Source organism: Lepisosteus platostomus, chromosome 22 (genome assembly GCF_059453375.1).
Source record: "Lepisosteus platostomus isolate fLepPlt1 chromosome 22, fLepPlt1.hap1, whole genome shotgun sequence".
In the NCBI taxonomy this organism is placed as follows: domain Eukaryota; kingdom Metazoa; phylum Chordata; class Actinopteri; order Semionotiformes; family Lepisosteidae; genus Lepisosteus; species Lepisosteus platostomus.
The window spans coordinates 15874844-15895260 of record NC_142632.1 but is presented as its reverse complement, the minus strand read 5'-3'; the positions used below and the strand labels follow the sequence as shown (position 1 = coordinate 15895260).

The following is a 20417-nucleotide window of genomic DNA, read 5'->3' as shown; positions in this document are numbered from 1 at the left end:
AATCAGAGAAAATTATAATCACTGTCCAAAATCCACATTTTAATTTTATTAAGAACATATTTGCATAAACAAGATTATATTTTTTCTTTTGATATAGTTTATCTATCAAATGTAGTTTATCTTGGGTATAATTCCGAATAACTGGGCCCTCCACTCTCTGTTTGACTCCTGTTTATGTCCAGGGGAGGCTCTTGGTTTGGACCGCTCTGTTCTGGTGCCCTACAAGCTAATCCGGGGCAGTCCAGACTCTGTGGAAGTGTCTGGGCTGCCAGAAGACATCCCATTTCGAAATCCCAACACCTACGACATTGCACGCCTGGAGAAGATCCTCCAGGCTCGGGAACAGATCACCATCAACATCAAGAGCCAGCTTCAGTGAGTGGAGAGGCAGGGAGGCAGCAGTGGACATTAGCGTGTCCTGTACAGGGGGCCGTCTGATCAATTTGACATCTACAGTAGCACTGACATCAGCCAGCTCAAACAGACTTTGATTCTGAAGCCAGAATCTTTGCAAAAAAATTAAACCACCCATTCACTGAATGTTTTCTTACTTTTCAGGTAGTTGAAAGGTTTAACAACAAATTACATATCAAATGTATGGTAATATCTGTTATAGCTAATATGTATCTTGTGCACTCTTTTTTTGTCACAGGGTTTTGTCAGCGTTCATGGGTCTGGCCACTTGTTTGTCCTGTGCCATTCGTCTGCTTAATGTATCACACCACCACTTCTGTTGCCTTCCTCTCAGATTTGTCCCACCCCTGCTCACTTCCTGTAACTTCTGTCCCACACGGTTTTCATCTCTCCTTCCCACATGTCCAAACCACAGTGGTCTTACTTCTGTCTTCATTAATAAATTATGTTCAGTGGAAGAAAAAGTCGGGTTATAACATTACTGAAAAAATACTAGTGATTGAACTTATGTGTTGTGAAATAGATTAGCCAATTTGCGATACCAGTTATTAAGATAATTACTATCACTATACAGTTGTTTTGTATTTTGTCATCACAAATTTTATTTCTTCATGTCGTTTTTGTCTGATTTTCAAACAGGCCTTTTGCAGAAATTTGTACCCAAGCCTGCAATACAGGTAAGAGATTTTACTGGAGCTTTCCAAAGTGATCTACCAGGGATCTATACTGATTGAATCTTTTGAGATAAGCTATTATCAGAACAGGACAGCTCCCTATTTTATGGAATGCTGATTTCAAAAGAGTAAATAAACAATTATTATTACTATACTGCTGTTTTGGTTTCCCAGCATGCCCTCAATTTCCTGTCAATGTTTTGAAACGAGACAGTAGTGTTGCATTGAATGACCAAATTCATCATTCCTTTTTTTTTATAGGGAAAGAAGGCTCCGCCCATCGCCGTAAGCGCAAACGACTTCCTGACACCAGCAGTGTCTCCACCTCTTCAGGGGTGGAGTCAGGAGTAACATCCAATCAGATTCCTGTGATGGTGAGTGGCACTGGGGATAATGGGATTATGAGAGAGTGGCTTGCTATAGTTTGCTAGCTAATGGCCTTAACTCATCTGTTTATTTGTTTAAGACTGTATGGCACCTGGGTTTTAGAAATGCTTGACTTCAAAAGTACAGTTTCTGTACAGCAGACTCGCCTTCACTATTATAAATTGGTGATCAGTTCAGGAGACACAAGTGAGAGTTACAGTGTATCAGACATTCCCACAGCCAGCTTTTTTCTTCCCTTCTCTTAGCTCTGGTTAGATGGGTGAAGGCAGTTCTGCTACATTACTGAGCTCATTCAATGTATAAAGAGCTGAAAGCTTTTTAATATGCCCCAAATAGAAAATGAAATCAGTTAGGCTGTGATTAAGTATTCAGAGACAGGACCAGAGTTGGGAACCAATTGTCTAGATCTACCACATAAATAAATTAGACATAAATGTAAGTGCAAATGCGTTAGACAAAGTTACAGTACAGTGGCATTGCAAGTCTTTTAAAGTAACAAATCTTCATTGTCCAGAGTAGGTCAGAATGGAAATGATTCTTTGGATCTTGGTAAACATCTGGCTTACTATTACAATTCAAGATAAACTATGAACAAGAGACCAAAATAAGAGAACAAGTTTCAAAATTCAAACGGATCGATTTGGATTCAGGAATTCAGCCAAGTATTATAGAGAAAAGCATTTAAAGAAAAATAATCGTTGTTTGGTTTTTGTGCTCTTCTTTCAACAGCAGTGGCCCATGTACATGGTGGATTACAGTGGGGTAAACATGCAGGTTCCCGGACAAGTCAAATACTAGCAGCGTGACCCACAGATTCCACTGTAATAGAAAGGACAAGTGACAGGGAAGGGTTTGCATAGCAAACAGCATTTATGAACTCAACATCATCGTTGCCCATTTCTCAAGAGTGCAGTTGCTGCCTCAGCCGAATGGAAGGAATGGATTTGGAGACTTACTTTTGATGCATTTTAGAGCGTAACAGAAAAAGAAACACTTCTTCCACCCTGGCTAACTATGATCACTGGAGGTTCCTTCAAGAAAATCTCATTACTACACAAGCTGGGGGACTCCTGTCTCTTAAAGAAAATGCCTTTTGACAGTTGGTTTTATCCACTTTTAGTTCACTAATGGTTTTATCTGCCATTCATGGAACCGAAAAAAGCACCTTAATGCCAGAAGAGCAGGAAACATGATGCTTTTAGCTCGAGTTTAGTTCCACATACTTTTTATGTGCTGGTTTGTGCGTAGAACATTCATTCTTCATGAATTACCACTTTAATAGTCCCTCTCGCCATCTCTAAACACAACTGCAAAAACAGAAATGGACATTTTCTAATACAAGAGTCCTGAAGTGGCCTATTTAAAACAAGAATCTGCTTCTATTTATCTTAATACATTTTCTCACATAACAAAAGTCTTCACGGAGGAGTTGGCGATAATCTTAAACCATCATTGTTTGGGAAGAAACTTTAAGAGGATATCCTTTTAATGTTTTCAAGTACCGTGACTTTTGGTATTAGCATGAAATGCTTTATGGTGAATGTGTGTTTTTAAGTTTTTGTTTTCACCTCTTCAATAGGCTCTGAGAACATGATATTAGCTGTAGTACTTTCACTAGAAATTGCTTGACAAATGTGAATATAGTAAATGCTCATTCTGAACAGCACAAGTGAAGACAAGCTAATCGTATTTGTTATTCCAGGGAGGACTATCATACACTGGAGGGGAATTCTTTGTGAGAAACTCAGTAATCAGACATAGGATCTGCATGGAGACCTGTGCCAAAGTGGCCAAAATGCTGGCTAAATTAATGGAATTCCATCCACAGGAAGCCCAGATTTACTTTTTACTGTTCCGCTAGTCAATTGTCTCTTAAGAAATGGGTTACAAAAATGCAACAAATATAAGCTGTAATGAATGTAATTCATGTAAAAGAAAAGAAGGTAAATGGTATATGCTATCCTGTAACAACTGTCTTTTCAGGACACGAGCTGGGGGATTTCTATGCTGTACTTAATGCCATTTAGGCCTTTGAAATAAAATGTGTTGCCTTGCATTTTTATTTTCTTACACTGTGGTTAAGTTATTTTGTGGATAATAATGGATGTGGGTCCAACATGCATTCTCAGAAATATTAAACGCCAGAATTAACTGGGGAAAGAAATAGAGTTGCACTGAGGTGTAAGAAGTTGACTTGTTGATAAATGCATTATCAGGTTAAAACTATGTTATTATTGTTATGCCATTCTAGCACTTATGAATGCAGGGAATGAAAAGACATGCCGACAAACAACCGTCAGTGGGGTAGTGAAATGTAGGTCTTGAATGGGATACACTGTGGATATATTTATAAATCACCCTGTTTTAGAGTTGCACTTTGGAAATGACATCTGAATGAAAGTGACAGACTGGGAGCAAGGATCTACAGAGAAGTTCAGAGAATGGAAGAGGAGAAATTCCAAAGAGAATCTGTAAGTATGAGCACGATGCACACACAGAGGAGACCGATCTAGAACGCAGATGGGGAAAAAACCAAACATGCTATAGACCAGTAAATCTGTCTTCTTTAATGAACTCTGGAGATGTTTAAAATGGAAGCGGTCATCGTAGGAGATTTTAATTTTCCTCACATAGATTGGGGGGAAAAATGATCGGGGCTGTCAGCAGTCAACAACTGCTAACATGGTTAACAAGTGCTTTCTTTCACCGTTTTTTTTTTCAGAACACCTACTTAAAGAAATGCCTGCACTGATTCAAGTAGGGTCATCCACTGTAGGGTAACTGCACTGGCTTTACAGACATGCATTCATGGGGGGTATTGAGTAGCATGACTTCAGTCTTGTCACAGTTTGAATGAAGGAAATTTTAAATCACCCAGATTCTGATGTTCTAACATCAGAGATGCAATTAGAGAGAACAGAGGTAGCCACTTCAGTGTCAGGTTTAGTATGGATGTAGATTTGTATCATCAGCATAGAAATGGCAATAACTGGCCAAGTGGAAATGTGTAAAGGCTGAATAGTAGGGAGTCCTGAGGAACACCAGACTTCACAAACCCAACTTCAGAACTAAATTCCTCAAACTGATGGTGATCGGTAAGGTAGGAGTTTAATCTGAATCTCCTGATTTTCCTGATACAGTGCTTCTTGCTTCCATTCATTGGGGACATCTCATCTCCTTACACCTTAATCTACGGCGAAGTGAACGCAACTTTGTGACACTGTTTTGAGACCTAGGGGTCTACAACGCCGATCACAGATTTCCTTGGGTGTCCTTGCTGAGAAGTAGAAACTACAACTCCTAGAGTGCAATGCGGACCTGCTTCCGGTTGGGGGAGCTGGAGGAGCGATTTTGGTGTCGGTCTCTCTGAAGAGGCGGTGGTGAAAGTGAAGGAAAATAATAAAGTAGCAGACTAATACAATTCCAAACGGCCATCTGATAAGGCGGTGTTTGTCAATGTCGCCGAGTTATAAGTGGGGGTGACGTCAGTGAGTGTCTACTACTGTATGGATATTTGTTTTTTAAGCGATCTAAATGCTTGCTGCTTGTTCATAATTCCTTAGCAGTGGGTTAAGCCAAGTGAGCTGACGCAACGGTCTTCGCAGAACTCACCGCAAAAAAGAGTAAGTAAAACAACCGTGCAATTTGCAAAAAAAAAACCGCTAAATGCGTTCAACAAAAATTTGCATAAGTGTTTTTGTGCTTGCATCTTTTTATGCACTCACATCACGAACGTCTGAAAGCACATCACGAACATCCTTATGCACTATTAGCAAAAATGCATGACAGTACTAACGTGGGTCACAGAGATTCGCATCCTGTTAGGAGTGGGTTCAGCCCGTGTGCGTAACTCGCACACATGACTTGCGGATTACGACCTGACCAGTTCGCTTATTCATATAACGATGATGGTATGAAGAGACAACCGCAGTCTCCGATGCGTTCTGAGCTGTGTACCGAAGCCGGTGTATGTTTTGGCCCTCCGCCTTCCCCTTTTAGAATTTGTTTTAATGTGAAACAATAAAACATTAGGTAAAATACTGCGGAGATGCTTAAAAAACAATCACTATCGTCAATGCTATCGATCACTATCGTCAAAACAGCAGCTTGAATCAGCCGGGGATGTACGCCTCTAAGCGATAAATTAACTGCTTGAATACAGTTCATGATTTACGAGGCGTATGCTTTGAGCTCGCCAGACAGAGAATATGTAGCCTCTGGACTTAAGATGTGTGTGGGAATTCGGTTTTCTTGCACTCTGGCTGCAGGAAAGCCTCCTTTCCCCAGTCTGCCCAGTCTGCCCACACTGACCGTTGCAGAGGTGAGACATGTTCACATCGCACAGTCCAGGAGGTGCAACCTTGCAGCACCGCGGAATTATGGGAATGGTTGGGGAAAACTGGAAACAGCGAAGCTACACAGAAAACGTGTCTTTATGTAGCTGTGTTTTAGAATTAGGCCCTCCACGGTGCACAGTTCTAAAACAGCTTTCAAAGTCACACTTAACACTTTCACAACTCTCCAGAATGGACTCCTTAAAAATTACAGTCGATAAAACTGCAGTGGTACTGACGGCGAGCTGTTGCTTTGATATTCGATATTCAAGAATGAATTTGAACGAATAAAGAAATAGCAGCTCATGATCCCGTAAGAAAATCTTCAGGCAAGGCAGTTCGACAGCTGTTGGGTTTTATTTTGTAACTGTCTTTAGAAAACCTGAATCATTTCCACTCATTGTCTTCTCTGTTCAAGACCAAAAAGATTACAGTCTTTTAGCTTGTCACTGTAGGACATTTCTTTAAGTCCCGTAAAGTCCCACATCCCGTATTTCTGAATCTCACAGGTTTTTCACATCCATTATCCTTCCCTCTTTTCTTCTTTCCTGTCAGGAACCATGGCACAGATCACAGTGTCTACCAGCGCACACTGCACAGAGGAGCATCCCTCTGACAAGCGCATCGTAGTGACTCTGCTCATGTCAGCACTGGATTCTATGGTAACTAGTTCCACTTGGACAGACCACACACAACACGAGGGTTAAATACCAGTAAAAACTGTGCATTTAAACGCATGAAGAGTGTGGTTCTGAGTAGTTAATATGGTGAAAGAGTTTAAGGCAGGGGTTTCCAGTCCCGGTCTCGGTGTGTCTGTGGAGTTTTATTCCAACTTAACAGGCTGAACCCACTGCCTGCGGGCTTAACTGGACCTCTACCAGCTGGGCAGGTGCTGTCGTCACTTTAAAGAGACCTTGAAAAGGAGCAGGATTAGGTGCTACTTGTTTATGATGAAGGATGAAGATGGTAGGTATTGGTTTCTGAATCACTCCCTGAGAATCTCAGGAACACAGTGGGGTACTGTGCTGTGCTTCGGGTTGCAGCTGTGTTAAGATAAGGGGGTACCACGGAGCTGAGAGCTTCCAGAGTAAGAGGTTCTGACGAGCGACTTGTGCTTGCTGCCTTTTCAGTGCAAAGAGCTTGCAAAGTCGCGAGCTGAAGTGGCCTGCTTTGCAGTGTACAACCAGGAGGTGTTTGTGGTTGGATCCGAGCGGGGCAGGGCCTACACCAACACCAGGCCCGACTTCCAGAGAGGTTTCGTCACATACTGTAAGTCGGCATGAAGCTTGTAGGGCTAAAAAGCTCATTCCCAGTCTAATTCTGTATCCTGGGAGTTTTGTTTTTCAATTTGAAATCCGGTTCCAGTTTGTAAATTGAAGTGCATTCAACTCAAAAACCCAATTGACCCCCAACCCTGATGTGCAGTTGTCGTTTCTTTGTGAGGTACAGTATATGGGAGTTTTAGCATGTCTACTAGCTAGAGAGGAAATATAATTTGTTATGGCTTCATAAATGATTTGGAGGTTATTGTGATACTGTACAACAGCCATTTACAAAGAATTAAAAAAAATGTTGTCTTCCTTGAATTCATTTGTACAAAAGGAAACAAGAACGTTGTTATTTAACCCCTTAAGAGCTGATGGATGCTTTTCAGGAAATAAACCTGAACCTGATTTACTCATTCTGTGTTCAAACATGTCAGTAGCTGAAAGATACGGTAGCTTTAGCAGGACATGCACTGTACATGCGTGGAATAACTTACTTCTTTATTGTGATGCTCAGGTGAATCTGAAGAGAAGAAAGGGAGAGAACAGAAGCTCAAGTCTTACAGTTATGAACATGGAGAGGTTTCAGACAAAGAGACTCTGAGGAAAGCAGTGGAGGATCTTTTCTGTATTTGTTACGGTAATACCTGAAGCTGTTGTTTTGAAGTCCTAATAGCGTTGCACAAAGACTTTGTGCTCTCCAAGCTATTTTATTTTAGAATAAATCCATGCGATGCAATGATGTCCCATGCAAGGTATATCCTGCCTAGTGCCTGTTGCTGCTGCCTGTAACCCTGTATTGGATACAGTGGTTAGAAAATGGATAGATGTTAAATATTTTAAGTTAATATAAGACAGATATTAAGAATAAACTGAGACAACAATTTGTTCTACATTACAATTAGGTTTACATTATAAGACACTCTGTGCATCTATTAGTGAACCCTGGATTAATATGAAAAAATAGAAATAAATCACTTTTTAAGCTCTGCCTACTATGCTAACACTCCAATAAATGCACACTTTGCTTAAAGTATTAGGCATTCACACCTAGTAATGTATTGGACCTTTGTGAACAGCAAAAACTACTTGACTCTTTAGCCTTAAGTTACGCGTTGTGATGAGGGTAGTGGCTTGTGGGATTGAACTGCATGCACCTGCAACTTTCAGTAGGTCTGAAATCTAAGAATACATTACCATATAAGATGACAGAAGCTCATCTCATAGTCTTCAAGCCACATCAGATTCTCTGCTGCTGAGAGACTGATTGTTTGGAAATCCCTAAGAATTCAGCCATCAGCTGAGAGGATTTCAATGTAAATGGCTAGGCAGGTGTGTTATCAGCTTGATCTCATGGTAAGCATGTCCTTTGCTTTTAGGAAGGGCTTTGGGTAAGCCCAGTCTTGTCCCTGTGCCATTCGACAAGATACAGAGTGACCCCTCAGCAGTGGTGGTGAATGGTCTTCCAGAGGGAGTCTGCTTTAAAGAGCCTGCAAGCTATGACACTTTAACACTGAAACAAATCCTGGAGGGACAGTCTCACATAGCCTTTACTGTCAAAAGGTGATTCTTCTCTCTCTTGTATTTTGTCTGTTTCGTTCTTAAGTTAGGGTCAACGTATGGATAACATCTTTGTGTCATTTCAGGGCATTTCTGGAACAAAAGGAGACAAAAGGTAAGGTATTTGTGTGTATTTTATGAAGTTTTATTTTGGAGCTTTAACTTAACTTTACGGATGTAACTAACTTAAAATAAAGAAGATAAAGATTCCATTTTGTTAAATTGTACAACCTTTTAGTAGTTCATAAAAATGGTTAGAAAAATGTTAAACAGATTTTAATTATAAGATACTCAGCAAAGCTTTTTAGTACAGCACTCTGGTACACAACACAAGCTGGTCGCTGTGGACAAGAAAATAATAGAACTTCAACAGTCTAATACAGACAGAACAGTTGTTAGAAATCCTGTGTCAAAGGCTTGGTTCGTTCTGTAGAGACTAAAATGCAAAGTCCTGCAGTTTCAGTGGTTAAAATCTGATGTGATGCAGTGTTTAGAAAGTAAATCTTCACTATATATTTGTAACAGTCTGTTCTTAGAGCAATATGGGTCTTTAAGCAGATAGGTGTACTGCTTGAAGAAAAAGGGAAAATGTAACTTTGCAGGCTTTAAAGGGGAATTTCAGATATTTGTGTTTTGAAAACTATTTTATCGAAATCTGAAATCTTAATGTGTATTTCAGTTATTACAGGAGAGCACACCAACACCACCAGGGAGTTTGAAAGGAGAGAATATGACAGGTACTTAGTGTTCCATGTGATCTAGCAAGGTGTCTTTGTTGTTTGGATGTGTAGTGCCGAGTTTGTTTCATGTTCTATGGCAAAGATTCTTAACCTTTCAGAGGTCCCACATCCTACCTAAAAAAGGGTTATCAGTTTGATTGTGCTTTTAGGCTGTTTAATGGATTGATAAATGTGTAATATGTAAAACCAGACATTTATTACAAATTACAAATTACAAATGATACTGTGTGTAAATACAGGCACCTTTCAATATGCAAAACTTTGGGAATAGAAGGTATAATTATAGGTTTCCTTACCTTAACTACAGCACCCACACTATCTCTGGTCTCAAAGTGCCCTTTCTGAAATGAATGAAAAAAGTGAAATCAAGTCAACTGAAGAGACTACAGACTTGCTTGAATGCTCCTTGTGGAATTAACCATTATGGAATACACCAGTGAGGGAATTTTGCTGTTTTGGACAGAGACATTCTGAAAACATGCTTAATGAAAGAAATGTCTGAATGTCACAGATTTCATTTGGATTAGGTAGACAGTGGTATTTGCTCTTTTATAAAGCCTACCTTCTTTTCAGCTCTGTGAATTGCTTAGCAGATGGTGAGGATGTTGTTTATGAGCAATGAGGGATTATGTAGAATCTCTTGATGTATCTTCTTGAGAAAAACAGCAGTGCAACAGTTGCACCTTGTTCCCTTGCAGCTGTATACCTGTGCCAGTGAAGGCAGAACCGGCTGAGGAACATGGTATGTACATTGAGTTGCATGGGGCTTTGTAGGTTAATACTGTATTGTTTGGAAGGCTACTCTTCTGTAATTATTGACCTCAATGTCCTACAGTGCATATACTATGTCTTAAAAAAACCTAAAAACCTAAAACTAGTCATCGAGGGCTTGCAGTATATTATTACAGTATATTAGATGTACTCTTTATATCAAATATAGAACTTTACTAAAAATATGCTGCTAATATGTGAAGAAGTATGTTTGCAGTTTGTATACTACATTTTGTGTTTGCATCCGTGTGCCCCGTCATAGACTGGCGTCCATAGGGTGTATCCTGCCTTGGGCTTGTTATTGGTTGGGAATGGCTCTGGCATCCCCCATAACCCTGGATTGGAACAAGCAGTTAGGAAATTGATTTTTCTTAATTTCATGGGATAAGGGCTCTCGATCACTGATGTCTCTGCTTGTGCCAGCTGTAGTGATGATGAACATGACTTTTGTCTGTATTTGTTCCTTTAGAGGATCTGGAGATGACAACAGTAACAGTAAAGGAAGAACTAGAAGACACTGGTTATAACAGTTCCCTCCTAACAGGTTAGCACTCATCCCTTTCTTTGACTTTATTTTGTTTTGGGGATTGAATTCACTTTAATCTTCCCATAACAGCTTCCACTGCAGTTTCATGTATTGTCAGGTGCTGAAGTGGGCGAAGTGAAGTAAAAAAGTGGTTCTCTCTCTCTTTTGTTTCCCAGACTCAGCCTTGCAAGCCAGCTCTGAAACAAGTGAGGACCCTGAGGTAGAGGTGACAATTGAGGGTAAGGCTACAAATGATGGTTGCAGCCCTTCTGAAATGCGACGCCACCAGGTTGGGTCAGCTGACTCGACGCCCTCTGGTGTCTCAGCCTGGAGTCCTACTGGGTGTCTGGGTGTATCTGGAAACTATTTTGTTTCCACAGCCTCAGCCGACTGCTGGTCGAAGACCTGCTGTTTCGCCCTGGGTGATCAACAGCAGTCGGACTTTCAGCTGTCTGGCAGCCCCCAGCACTTCAACAGCAAAAACACCCAGTGCAGCACCAAGTGGGGCATGACTGTTCTTCGTAAGTGGTACCAAAGCCATTTCAGGCGCCCGGCTTCCACCATCGACAGCATGTCGGCCCTGGAGCTCGACGAGGTCCTGAGGGAGTTCTACATCAACGCCAAGACCAGCAAGAAGGACAAGTACACCAAGAACTCTCTCAACGCCATTCGCAAGAGCATCAACCGCTACCTGCGGGGGCCCCCTCTGCGGCGGGACATCAACATCCTGTGCGACTCCGAGTTCCCCGCGTCCAACAGGACGTACCGCGAGGTGTGCCGCACCCTGAAGATCGAGGGCAAGGCCTCCACCAAGCACACCGCCCCCATGGCAGTGGAGGACCTGGTCAAGCTGTACCAGAGCAGCGTGCTGAGGCTCACCACTCCTCAGACCCTCCTCAACAAGGTCTGGTTCGACATCATGTTCTTCTTCGGTCGCCACGGCGGCGGAGGACGGTACACGCAGCGAGAGTTCACCCGAGAGTCTTTCGGCTTCGGGATTGATGAGTACGGTACGTCCCTCCTCACCCATTTCAACCGGCCCGCCACTGATCGAGTTGACAGTCCAGTTCCGTCAAATATATTTCAGTGCGATGCTGAAAAGAGAAGAAAAGAAATGAAACGTTCCGGCTGTGGAGCCTTCTGTGACCCACACCTGAAGAATGCTTCACAGCAAAAACGTTTGCGTTTCTTTTCTTTTCAGTATGGAACAGACTTATTAACTTATTCCTTTACCGATGCAGCTACCTACCTACAGTATATTTCAGTTTGCTCTCAAGAAGGACCCTGAATGAAAATAAAGCAGTATGATAATGACAGCAGGGCCTTCCAACATGCCGCTGATGACTATAAAAGTATTTATTCGGTGATAAGGTTCATTTCCAGCACTAGGAATGCAGCTTTTTCAGAAAGGCTGTTCTTTAAAATGTGGGCCATGATTGAGAAAAGGGGCTGGGTGAAATGTAAGCGCTGATTCTATTTTCCAACGCAGGTGTGGTGTACAGGCGGCCACAACCCTAGCAGCCTGTCACCACCAAATTATGAAAAGGTTACTGTGCACCTTGATGTTTTGTTAATTAGAACTTGATTTGAACCCCCTAGCGAAGATACTACATGAGCCAAACCAAGAAGATTAATTTTCTTGGAAGTGAAACCCCAAATGGCACAATACCCAAAAGACCTGGGAGGGAGAGCTTTGAAAGACATCTCTTAAGAGTTCCATAGCTGTTCATCACAAACCAGTCCTGTAATAGTGTGTTGACTCAGCCCTGGTGTGTGTGTTTGTCCAGGGAGGGAGTTTGTCTATGCCGTGAAGGACGAGCGAGGTGACTTGGAGCAACAGAACTGTCCCAAAGTGCGGATGTATGCCCTGCCAGGAGACCCCCGCTGTCCCGTGGCCGCCTTCCAGCTCTACCTGTCCAAACTCAACCCCTTCAGCAATGCCTTGTTCCAGCACCCCATCCTGCACCCCTCCACTGACATCTGGTACAACACCAAACCCGTCGGGGTCAATGTGCTAGGTGGGCTCATGAATGATTTGCTGTCCTATTTCTCTATATCCCAGTATCCTATTCCTCTAAGGAACTGGGACTGTTGGGATGTCTTAGTGATTTTCCTCCTGTTGGTCCCAAATCTAACCGAAAGTCTGTGGAAATGTCTGGATTATTTTTCTTCTACATCAATACATATTACTCTGTGATTTAAATTGTGTGCAGTGCAGAGGCCAGCCTAGGTGTAGTCTGTTCTTGTACCTTCTACACCTGATGGCTCTTAAACTGCAGCATGTGACAGATATGGATAGTTATTATAGATCAGTGACAAAACGGCAGGCATCTATTGGTAGAGTAGTTGAGATGGTGATGGTGACAAAAAGGTTTTGAAAGGGGAAATATGAATCTGATAAGTCTGGTTGCCAGTTAGATTTGGCATGTGTACTGTATCTTGACTGTTCTTGGTTGTAGACTGCCTGTGTGTAAGTTACTATGAAATTAGTACATCTAAAGTATCCTGGGAAGTTCTTGTCTGAAGTCTCGCTGTGTGTGTTTGCAGGCAGCATGATGCCCAGGCTGTCTAAGGAGGCTCAACTCTCTGCCATCTACTCCAACCACAGCATTAGAATGACCCCTATCATGTTGCTGCAGGGCCTACTGCAGATGCATACCACGAAGGTATAGCAAGGATTCAGTTACTGTAAATTGTCCTGAACCACTGCATCTAAGGTGTAAACCTCTAGATGGCTAAGAGTAAGGTGAATCTTCAGAACAAGATAATATTAGGAAAATTATAAATGAAAGCATATAGCAAACACAGTTTGTAATCATCAGTTGTAAATGGCTCTGCTTTACAGATGCAATTTATAAGGGCATAAGAATACCCTCCTCTGGTTTGTAAGGCTTTCAGCCCATCTAAACATTTTAGTGGTTACTAGTTAAATTATCCAAGGATCTCCTCCAGCTGTTTAATGAAAGAAACCAGGGAATCGGCATCCACAACATTTCTGGGTATATAACTCCTTATGTCCACATTCCCTTTGGGTAAATAGGGGCCTCCTGTTCTCTATTTTAAATTCACTTCCATGTTGTCTCAACATGTGCCCTCTGGTTTGTGTTTGTTTGTTCATTCTGAAAAAGTTCCCTATGTTGACTTTGTCAGTGTTGATGATATGCCCTTCTACACAACATTTCATTTGACATGGTGCTAGCTCCACAGTGCCTCACAGGTGAGTTAGCTCTAACTGGAGGAGCAGAGCGTCTCTCACTGACATCACTTCACGCCAGCAGGTTTCCGGCAAGGCACAAGAGTTGCTATTTGCTGGAATGCCAAGAGACCCTCTGCCCAGAAGTTTGATTGTGATTGGGCACTGTAAAAGCATTAAGTAAGATTCATCTAAAATTATAAAAAAAAATGTTTTAAACAATTCCTTATGTCATGAAGACCATTTCCCTACAAGCCATCCTGGTCTATCATTTTTAATCGTTAATGCAACTGAAAACAGACATTTAGGATTTCCAGTTTCTTGTATTTTGCACTTTACTAAATAACATATTTTTTCCCCACACAGGCAACTTCACTAAAATCCAAGAACCAGTAAAAACGGAAAAAGAGACCACCTCTTTTCTATAATGTGTTCTGTGCCAGCAAAACAGCCCTGTCACCTTTTTCCACAGGGTTAGGCTCCAGGCAGCTCCCTGTTTATTTGCCTTGCGGTGACGTACTTTCAAGCTCCAGTACAGCCACTCTCACAAGCCCATGAATTGTACAGCTGCCGAATGTCTTTGCTTTTGTTTTATTGTGACATTGAAGCTACTCCCCCATGAAATGACTGTGTATTTGGAAAGGAGTGATGACACAAGGAGAGCCCGATCTCTCAATCCCTCTATTGAAATAATTAAATGCTGTAATATCAAAGTAGGAGTTTGCTGTAGTGTGCAGTGCTAACCCATCTCCTTCTAGGCTATCAGAGGTCTGCGGTTACCTTTAAATTCTCGTGACACAGGAGGGGAATCCTCTGTGGCTGGTTTAGCCTCCTTGTGCCTTGATGACCCCGACCTTTGTGTGGGCAGGCAGAGCTGCCTTCCTTGTGCTGTCTTTGTTCTTTTGCACATTCACATACAGTATGATGAGCTGACTTGTCAGTTCACTGGCTTTTTAAAGATGTACATGTGTGACTGTCTGTTTGTCTGTCTCTCTGCATGCACGGTATTGAAAGATGTGCAATGTACTGTAAAATGACAAACATTTGTGTTTATCTTAGCATGTACCAGGACAGCTTCCAAAGCTTTACAATCCGGCACTAAGACGAGTTTTTGTTTTCCAAAATTGTGTTTTAAAGGTTTTTCAAATTAGTGTTTTTATATACCTGATATCTTTTTGCTGAATTTGCACCTGTAAACTGTTCCGTCCTCTTTGGGGAAAATGAGATTTAAAGTGTTGCAGCAGAGCACGAAGTCAGGAGGATCGGTGTGCCCGCTTTCTCTGCTGTCTTAGTTTTTATATTGCAAATCTACAGTAAGTCCCCGTTTCATTCCTCAGAGTTTAGTACTACGACTTTGAGATACAACAACTCTGAAAACTTGATTTCATCATTTAGCCTGTTTCTTACATCTTGGTTAAAGCTTCACTCGGAGGCGTTCTGAATTGTTTTGGTTAATGTGAATGTATTTTTTCATATTTGCTGAGATGAGGTCACCCTAGGGAGAGGTGGAGGATTTGACAGGCATGGCTCTTCTTTCCCTGGCGAAACAGTCCCCCTAGGTGCAGCTCAGTCAGCCAGGGCCACGCCACTCCTTCACCCTTCAGCTGGCGATGTGAGGCCTGCAGTGTGTCAGAGAGCAATGGCTCAGTGGGTGGGCGTGTCAGAGGAACCTGTTTGCACTTCCTCGTTTTTCCCATGTGGTCACAGTAATTGTACTCGTGAGCCGAGACGTTAAGATGCAATCGATGATTCCTATTTGTCTGACACTATGATAGAAATAATTGTTCTAAATTGTTTTTTAAATATATATACTGAATAACTTGTTCCCCCTGCTACTGTCTCCTGGCATGCTGTGTAATATTTCCTCCTGAAGAGTGAGGTAACACATTTCTGCAATACTTCCTTGAGACAGCCTTTGTCCTGTATATGTTAATGTCAATACGACCTGCATGGTGTAATTCTGTCTCTTGTTACTTCTGTTAATGGCAGCTTACCAAATCTGTTGTTGCCCGGTTTACAGTTAATGTAGTACTGTAGATGCTATACTATACTGGTATGTATCTAGTTTTCACGTAGTAGCCCATAGTCTTAGCATTTATCAGCTAAAGCTGAGTAAAGTTCTAGGCAGTGGTGTTTTCTTTGTACATTTGTCCTACTTGTCCTTTCTGTAAGTGGCTTATGTATTTTTATGATGCTGCTATAAACAAAAATGTATAAAGATGTCTGAATTTGTAAAGCATTCCCATTTTATGTATAACATAGTATATTTAATAAATACAATTACATTTTCTATGCAAGTGTTGGATTTTTTCCTTTGGAGATTCACTGTCTGGAGTTTGGCTGCCTGTTGTGTCCACTCTTGACTGGAACTAGTGTGCATGGAGTTACTCTGACACACTGTCTGCTTCTAATCATAAGAACAGAGGAACAAAGGGTTAGATCTGTAGACCCTTATTGTGATTAACCTGATTTTTTATGATAGTGTAAAATGTAATATGCTTTCATCCTTATAATTCTAAAGAGGTTATTTGTATGCTATATTCTGAACGTCTTACACCATTTTAATGTCATACTTTTGCCTTCAATTATATTAAGGTAGAGCGCAGTAAAATATTTCATTTAAAAAGGCTACACCAATCACAATTTTTTTCATTAGAATCCTACAGCACATTTTTCTCTGGTGAGGTCTGAGGTCTGATGTCATGAAGGGCAGCGGGTTATTGCCACATAAAATGTGTGCATTTCAAGCTTCCTAAAGAGTGATATTCACTGTAGATCTCAAATCTGAAGCCGGAGGAAAGCAACGGTTTAGGTTCGAATTTTGATTTGTCCATCATCCTTAATAAATCATGAAGCAAGTGAACCAGTGATGGATTATATTAGATTAACCAGATTCCTGTAGTTAAAACACATACATATTTTTACTAAAATCATATCTTTATTACTGAGCCCAAATTGTATCCATTTCTAGAGTGAAGATTTTTGAAATATTTACGCAGTTTTATGGGCAGGAAATGTATTTAAAATGTGGCGGTACTTTTGTCAGTAGAGGAAAGCAATCTACTAAAATGAAAATCATTAAATCCATATTGATTTTATCCAGCCCCTTAACCAACATTCAGCACTATTTCTATGTGCATATAAATGGAAATATGTCTGCTTACAAAAAAAAACTATAGTCAAATGTCTAAATCCCATTATAAATTTCTCTGGAGTTTGTTTGATGATCATTAGTTTATTCATTTCATTTGTAATACCTGATCTGCGATTTGAGAACACTAGAATATTTTCTTCCATGAATTATGAAGGGAGGCTAATTGTTTCTTTGTAAAAGGTTCAGCTTGTGCTGAGAAAGTAAATCTGTAGACTAGACATATTTTTGAGGTGATTCTTGGGATTTCTTAGATGAAATCACAATGAGCTCAGCACCGCTTGAGGTGTATATATAACTGGCTACAACATATGAAGATTCCCAGCATAAAATGTATGAATGTAGTGTAGATAATTAGCAAAATGTTCAATCCAATAGACATTTATGAGGTCTTGATGATTCTATTTTGATGTGTGTTAGCCAATAAACTTGAAAGTTTACTTTGTTATATCGCCAAGATCTGTTTTCTTCCTTTATTAACAGAACAATATATCACATATTTGAAGTAATGCTTGTAACGCGTCCAACTTTTCCTTTGTTTAATGAAGCAGACTATTCCTGCCATAATCAAAAAATATTCCCTGTGAAAACAGGAGCCCCTCCCCCCACAAAAAGAAAGTGAAAGAGTACAGTTCTAGTAAGTCAGATGTTTATTCTTATTTTGAAAGGGGGATTCTGAAAAAATCCACTTGATCGCAGGGAGAACATGCAAACTCCACTTAGTTTACAAATTCAACTTCTAAATATTAACTAAGCCATGCTTGACTGAACTGGCGAAGATGTGAGGACTAGATCTTATTTACAGTGGATTACTGTCTTCTAGACAGAGAGAGTGAGAGGCTGTCAAAGGCTAAGAAAGCCCAGTAACTCTGAGAGCAAGTCCGCTTGAAATTTGTTAAGGAGAGCTTTAAGAGGAGAGATGCAAAACTCGGGGATTGCATTCCAGATGCTGTTTACAGACAAATGAGTCCCTAGTGACCCAGTCTGAATCACCGTAAAAGTGATGTTTTTTATTTTTCTCCTTTGGCCCATTCCCATAGCCTGTTATTAATAACCACAAGTACTTTCTTTCTCTTACGATGGTCTTTTAATAGAAATGTAGCTAATGAATTGTTTCCATCGCAGCCAGGAAAATTACATTGTTTTGTTGAGTGCTCTGCAGTCCATCCATTACACATTAAACCGTACTCCCAAACCCTTTATGCAATTTCACAGTTAAATATCTTCTTCACCTCAGGAGAAACAGCTGCAGAACCCCATAGAGTACATGAAATACTAACACAGCAGGGCAGACTTGAAACTGCATCAGGTGATATAAGCAAGCAAACCACAGGGAATTATAGTGCTGTATCACAGAGCAGTTGCCATATGTACAGTAGATACAACCCATGTCAGAGCATCCCTAGGGTTTTCAGTCAAATGTCAGATGAAAAACACCCTGAGGTGTAAGGAATTTAATTCAACATTTAAAGCTCAGCTACATCAGTCTTTATGTAAAAACCTCTTTCGTAGCTGAGACTGGAGGCTGTAAATAAAAATAAAGCAGTAATACAGGTAAAGAAACTATTTTTACTACCTAGTTAAAAGTCCTTGATAATAATATCACTGTCTGCCATACACATGAATAATTTATGCATTCTCCCACCTTTCATGTTTTTCCTTTTTTTCCTGTTTTTTTAAATTTGTGGATCGCTCAGAGACAGACACTCCAGTTTCTCAAGCTAATGTAACAAAAGTGTGAGGTTTTCTAAAGTTACTAATATAACTGAAGTAGTCATTTGGGTTGATAGTCTATACCATTGAGAACTGTACAATTGTGGATTAAAATCAGTTTATCTTCTGTTTTCAGAGCTAACAAGATATCCCACTAACCTCTGTGCCATTGCTCACTTTTCCCAGCAGGCATTATTCCTGCATTTTTGTATCTTTCAAGTTCCCATCCCAGTGTTTTATTTCCTGTACACCTCAGTGCTTGCTTTTCCTGATTTTTGCATGAACATTTTGTCCTTTATGCAATACTCCTTGGAGAGCAGCCATGCATGTGTCCTGAGATTCCCAATACAATAGGGTTTAGTTATTTGCTCTGTCTGTTAGATTTTGAAAATGCAACATTTGACCTGAAATCTCTGAGGCAGGAATCTGCAGAAATAGGTTAGACCATCCATGAAAGAATGTGTTTGTCCAGGTTTTCCATATATAGATATAGATATTAGTAGTTCAGGTGGGTAGCTGCGTCAGCATGCGTAGGCTGCAAAGGAACAAGTAATAGGTTTATTCCATGCTGAAAAAAAGAAGAAAGAGAACACAACGTTTCGGCCGTGGAGCCTGCTCACCTGAAGCTCATACCTGAAGAAGGCTCCACGGCCGAAACGTTGTGTTCTCTTTCTTCTTTTTTTCAGCATGGAATAAACCTTTTACTTGTTCCTAGATATAGATATGCCTAGAATAAGCCTTTCAGAAAGAGATGATTGTGAAGACACACTGAAATGTGGGAATTAGTGCGCAGTTACAGTATATTCCTTACCTTAGCCCTGTATCTGATACGTGTGGGTTCACAGAACTGTGCTGCAGTCTGTGGAAGCAAATGAAGTGGACAGAGTGTGGCTTGCACAGTGAGTGCTATTCAATTGTCCATCCAGGGCAGGGAAACAAGTTCAGGAACTGCAGACAGACGTGGACAGAGCGAGCCCATGTCTGGGACTGACGCTTGCTTGAATGGAGCCTTATTCACAGATGTCATTTTATCTGCGCCAGAAACCCAGACACACTGAACACTCAATGAGAATGAATGTGGAAAGGCTTGTTTCAAGACCGCGGGATGATTTTTTATGTACTGTTTTATGACATAAGCTGATACAGTGTTTGAAATCATGGAGGTACTGACAAAACATCTGTAAATACTACAATCTTCTTAAACTGATCAGATTAGATTAACAAATAGATGCAACAAGGTTTTTTACATCTAAACTCACTGGATTGAGCATATACTCTCCTTGTTTACCCTGTAGCGGTCAATCTGTTTGCTGATGTATCCAAACATGGCCTTAACAAGTTGTAGCATGTTAAGACCTCACCTGCCTGGGTCTTAACTAAAATTAAAATGCATTTTTTTCAATGGAAACTTGAATTCAATTCTGTTTAATTTGCATGTTGTTCTGTTTAGTCTACACTAATTAATTGATATGTTAATTAGTGTACACTTGTCTCTGTAGTTGTAATTTTATCTTGTTATATTGTAAATTCGTTTTCATGATGTTACGAAACACACTTGATTGAATGAAAACTCTTATTCTAACACTATTTTTCTTTTGGTAGCAGATGTTAATGTCTCTCATAGTGGGGACAAGAAAAGACAAAAGGGTTCTGAAATAACTACAGCAAATAAAGATATGTAATTTATCA

General features: G+C 40.6%; 2 protein-coding genes across 5 annotated transcripts in view; both read left to right on the top strand.

Moving 5' to 3' along the window:
* gtf2ird1 (GTF2I repeat domain containing 1) overlaps positions 1-3537 on the top strand; it is a 29663-nt gene extending 26126 nt beyond the window's left edge. For both annotated transcript variants that reach the window (XM_088615706.1, XM_088615707.1), the window contains exons 25-28: positions 183-375; positions 1054-1091; positions 1350-1462; positions 2205-3537. In XM_088615706.1, coding sequence (XP_088471832.1) covers positions 183-375; positions 1054-1091; positions 1350-1462; positions 2205-2273 — 413 coding nt within the window. In that variant the 3' untranslated portion in view covers positions 2274-3537. The remainder of the gene's footprint in view (positions 1-182; positions 376-1053; positions 1092-1349; positions 1463-2204) is intronic.
* A 1174-nt stretch (positions 3538-4711) lies between these two features.
* LOC148643644 (uncharacterized) lies at positions 4712-16161 on the top strand. Of its 3 annotated transcripts, none has more exons than XR_015929031.1 (14): positions 4713-5098; positions 6365-6471; positions 6940-7078; positions 7592-7714; positions 8454-8637; positions 8721-8749; positions 9314-9371; positions 10073-10116; positions 10615-10689; positions 10848-10910; positions 11052-11681; positions 12459-12654; positions 13219-13337; positions 14231-16161. XR_015929031.1 is itself a non-coding variant. In XM_088615934.1 (14 exons), exons 2-14 carry the CDS (start codon positions 6370-6372, stop codon positions 14258-14260), a joined length of 1827 nt encoding a protein of 608 aa, XP_088472060.1. In that variant the 5' UTR covers positions 4720-5098; positions 6365-6369; the 3' UTR covers positions 14261-16161. The 3 variants fall into 3 exon arrangements, 2 of the variants coding, with proteins under 2 accessions (XP_088472061.1, XP_088472060.1); XM_088615934.1 differs by having other exon boundaries at positions 4720-5098; positions 12459-12689; XM_088615935.1 differs by having other exon boundaries at positions 4712-5098; positions 13219-16161.
* Positions 16162-20417: the final 4256 nt, after the last annotated feature.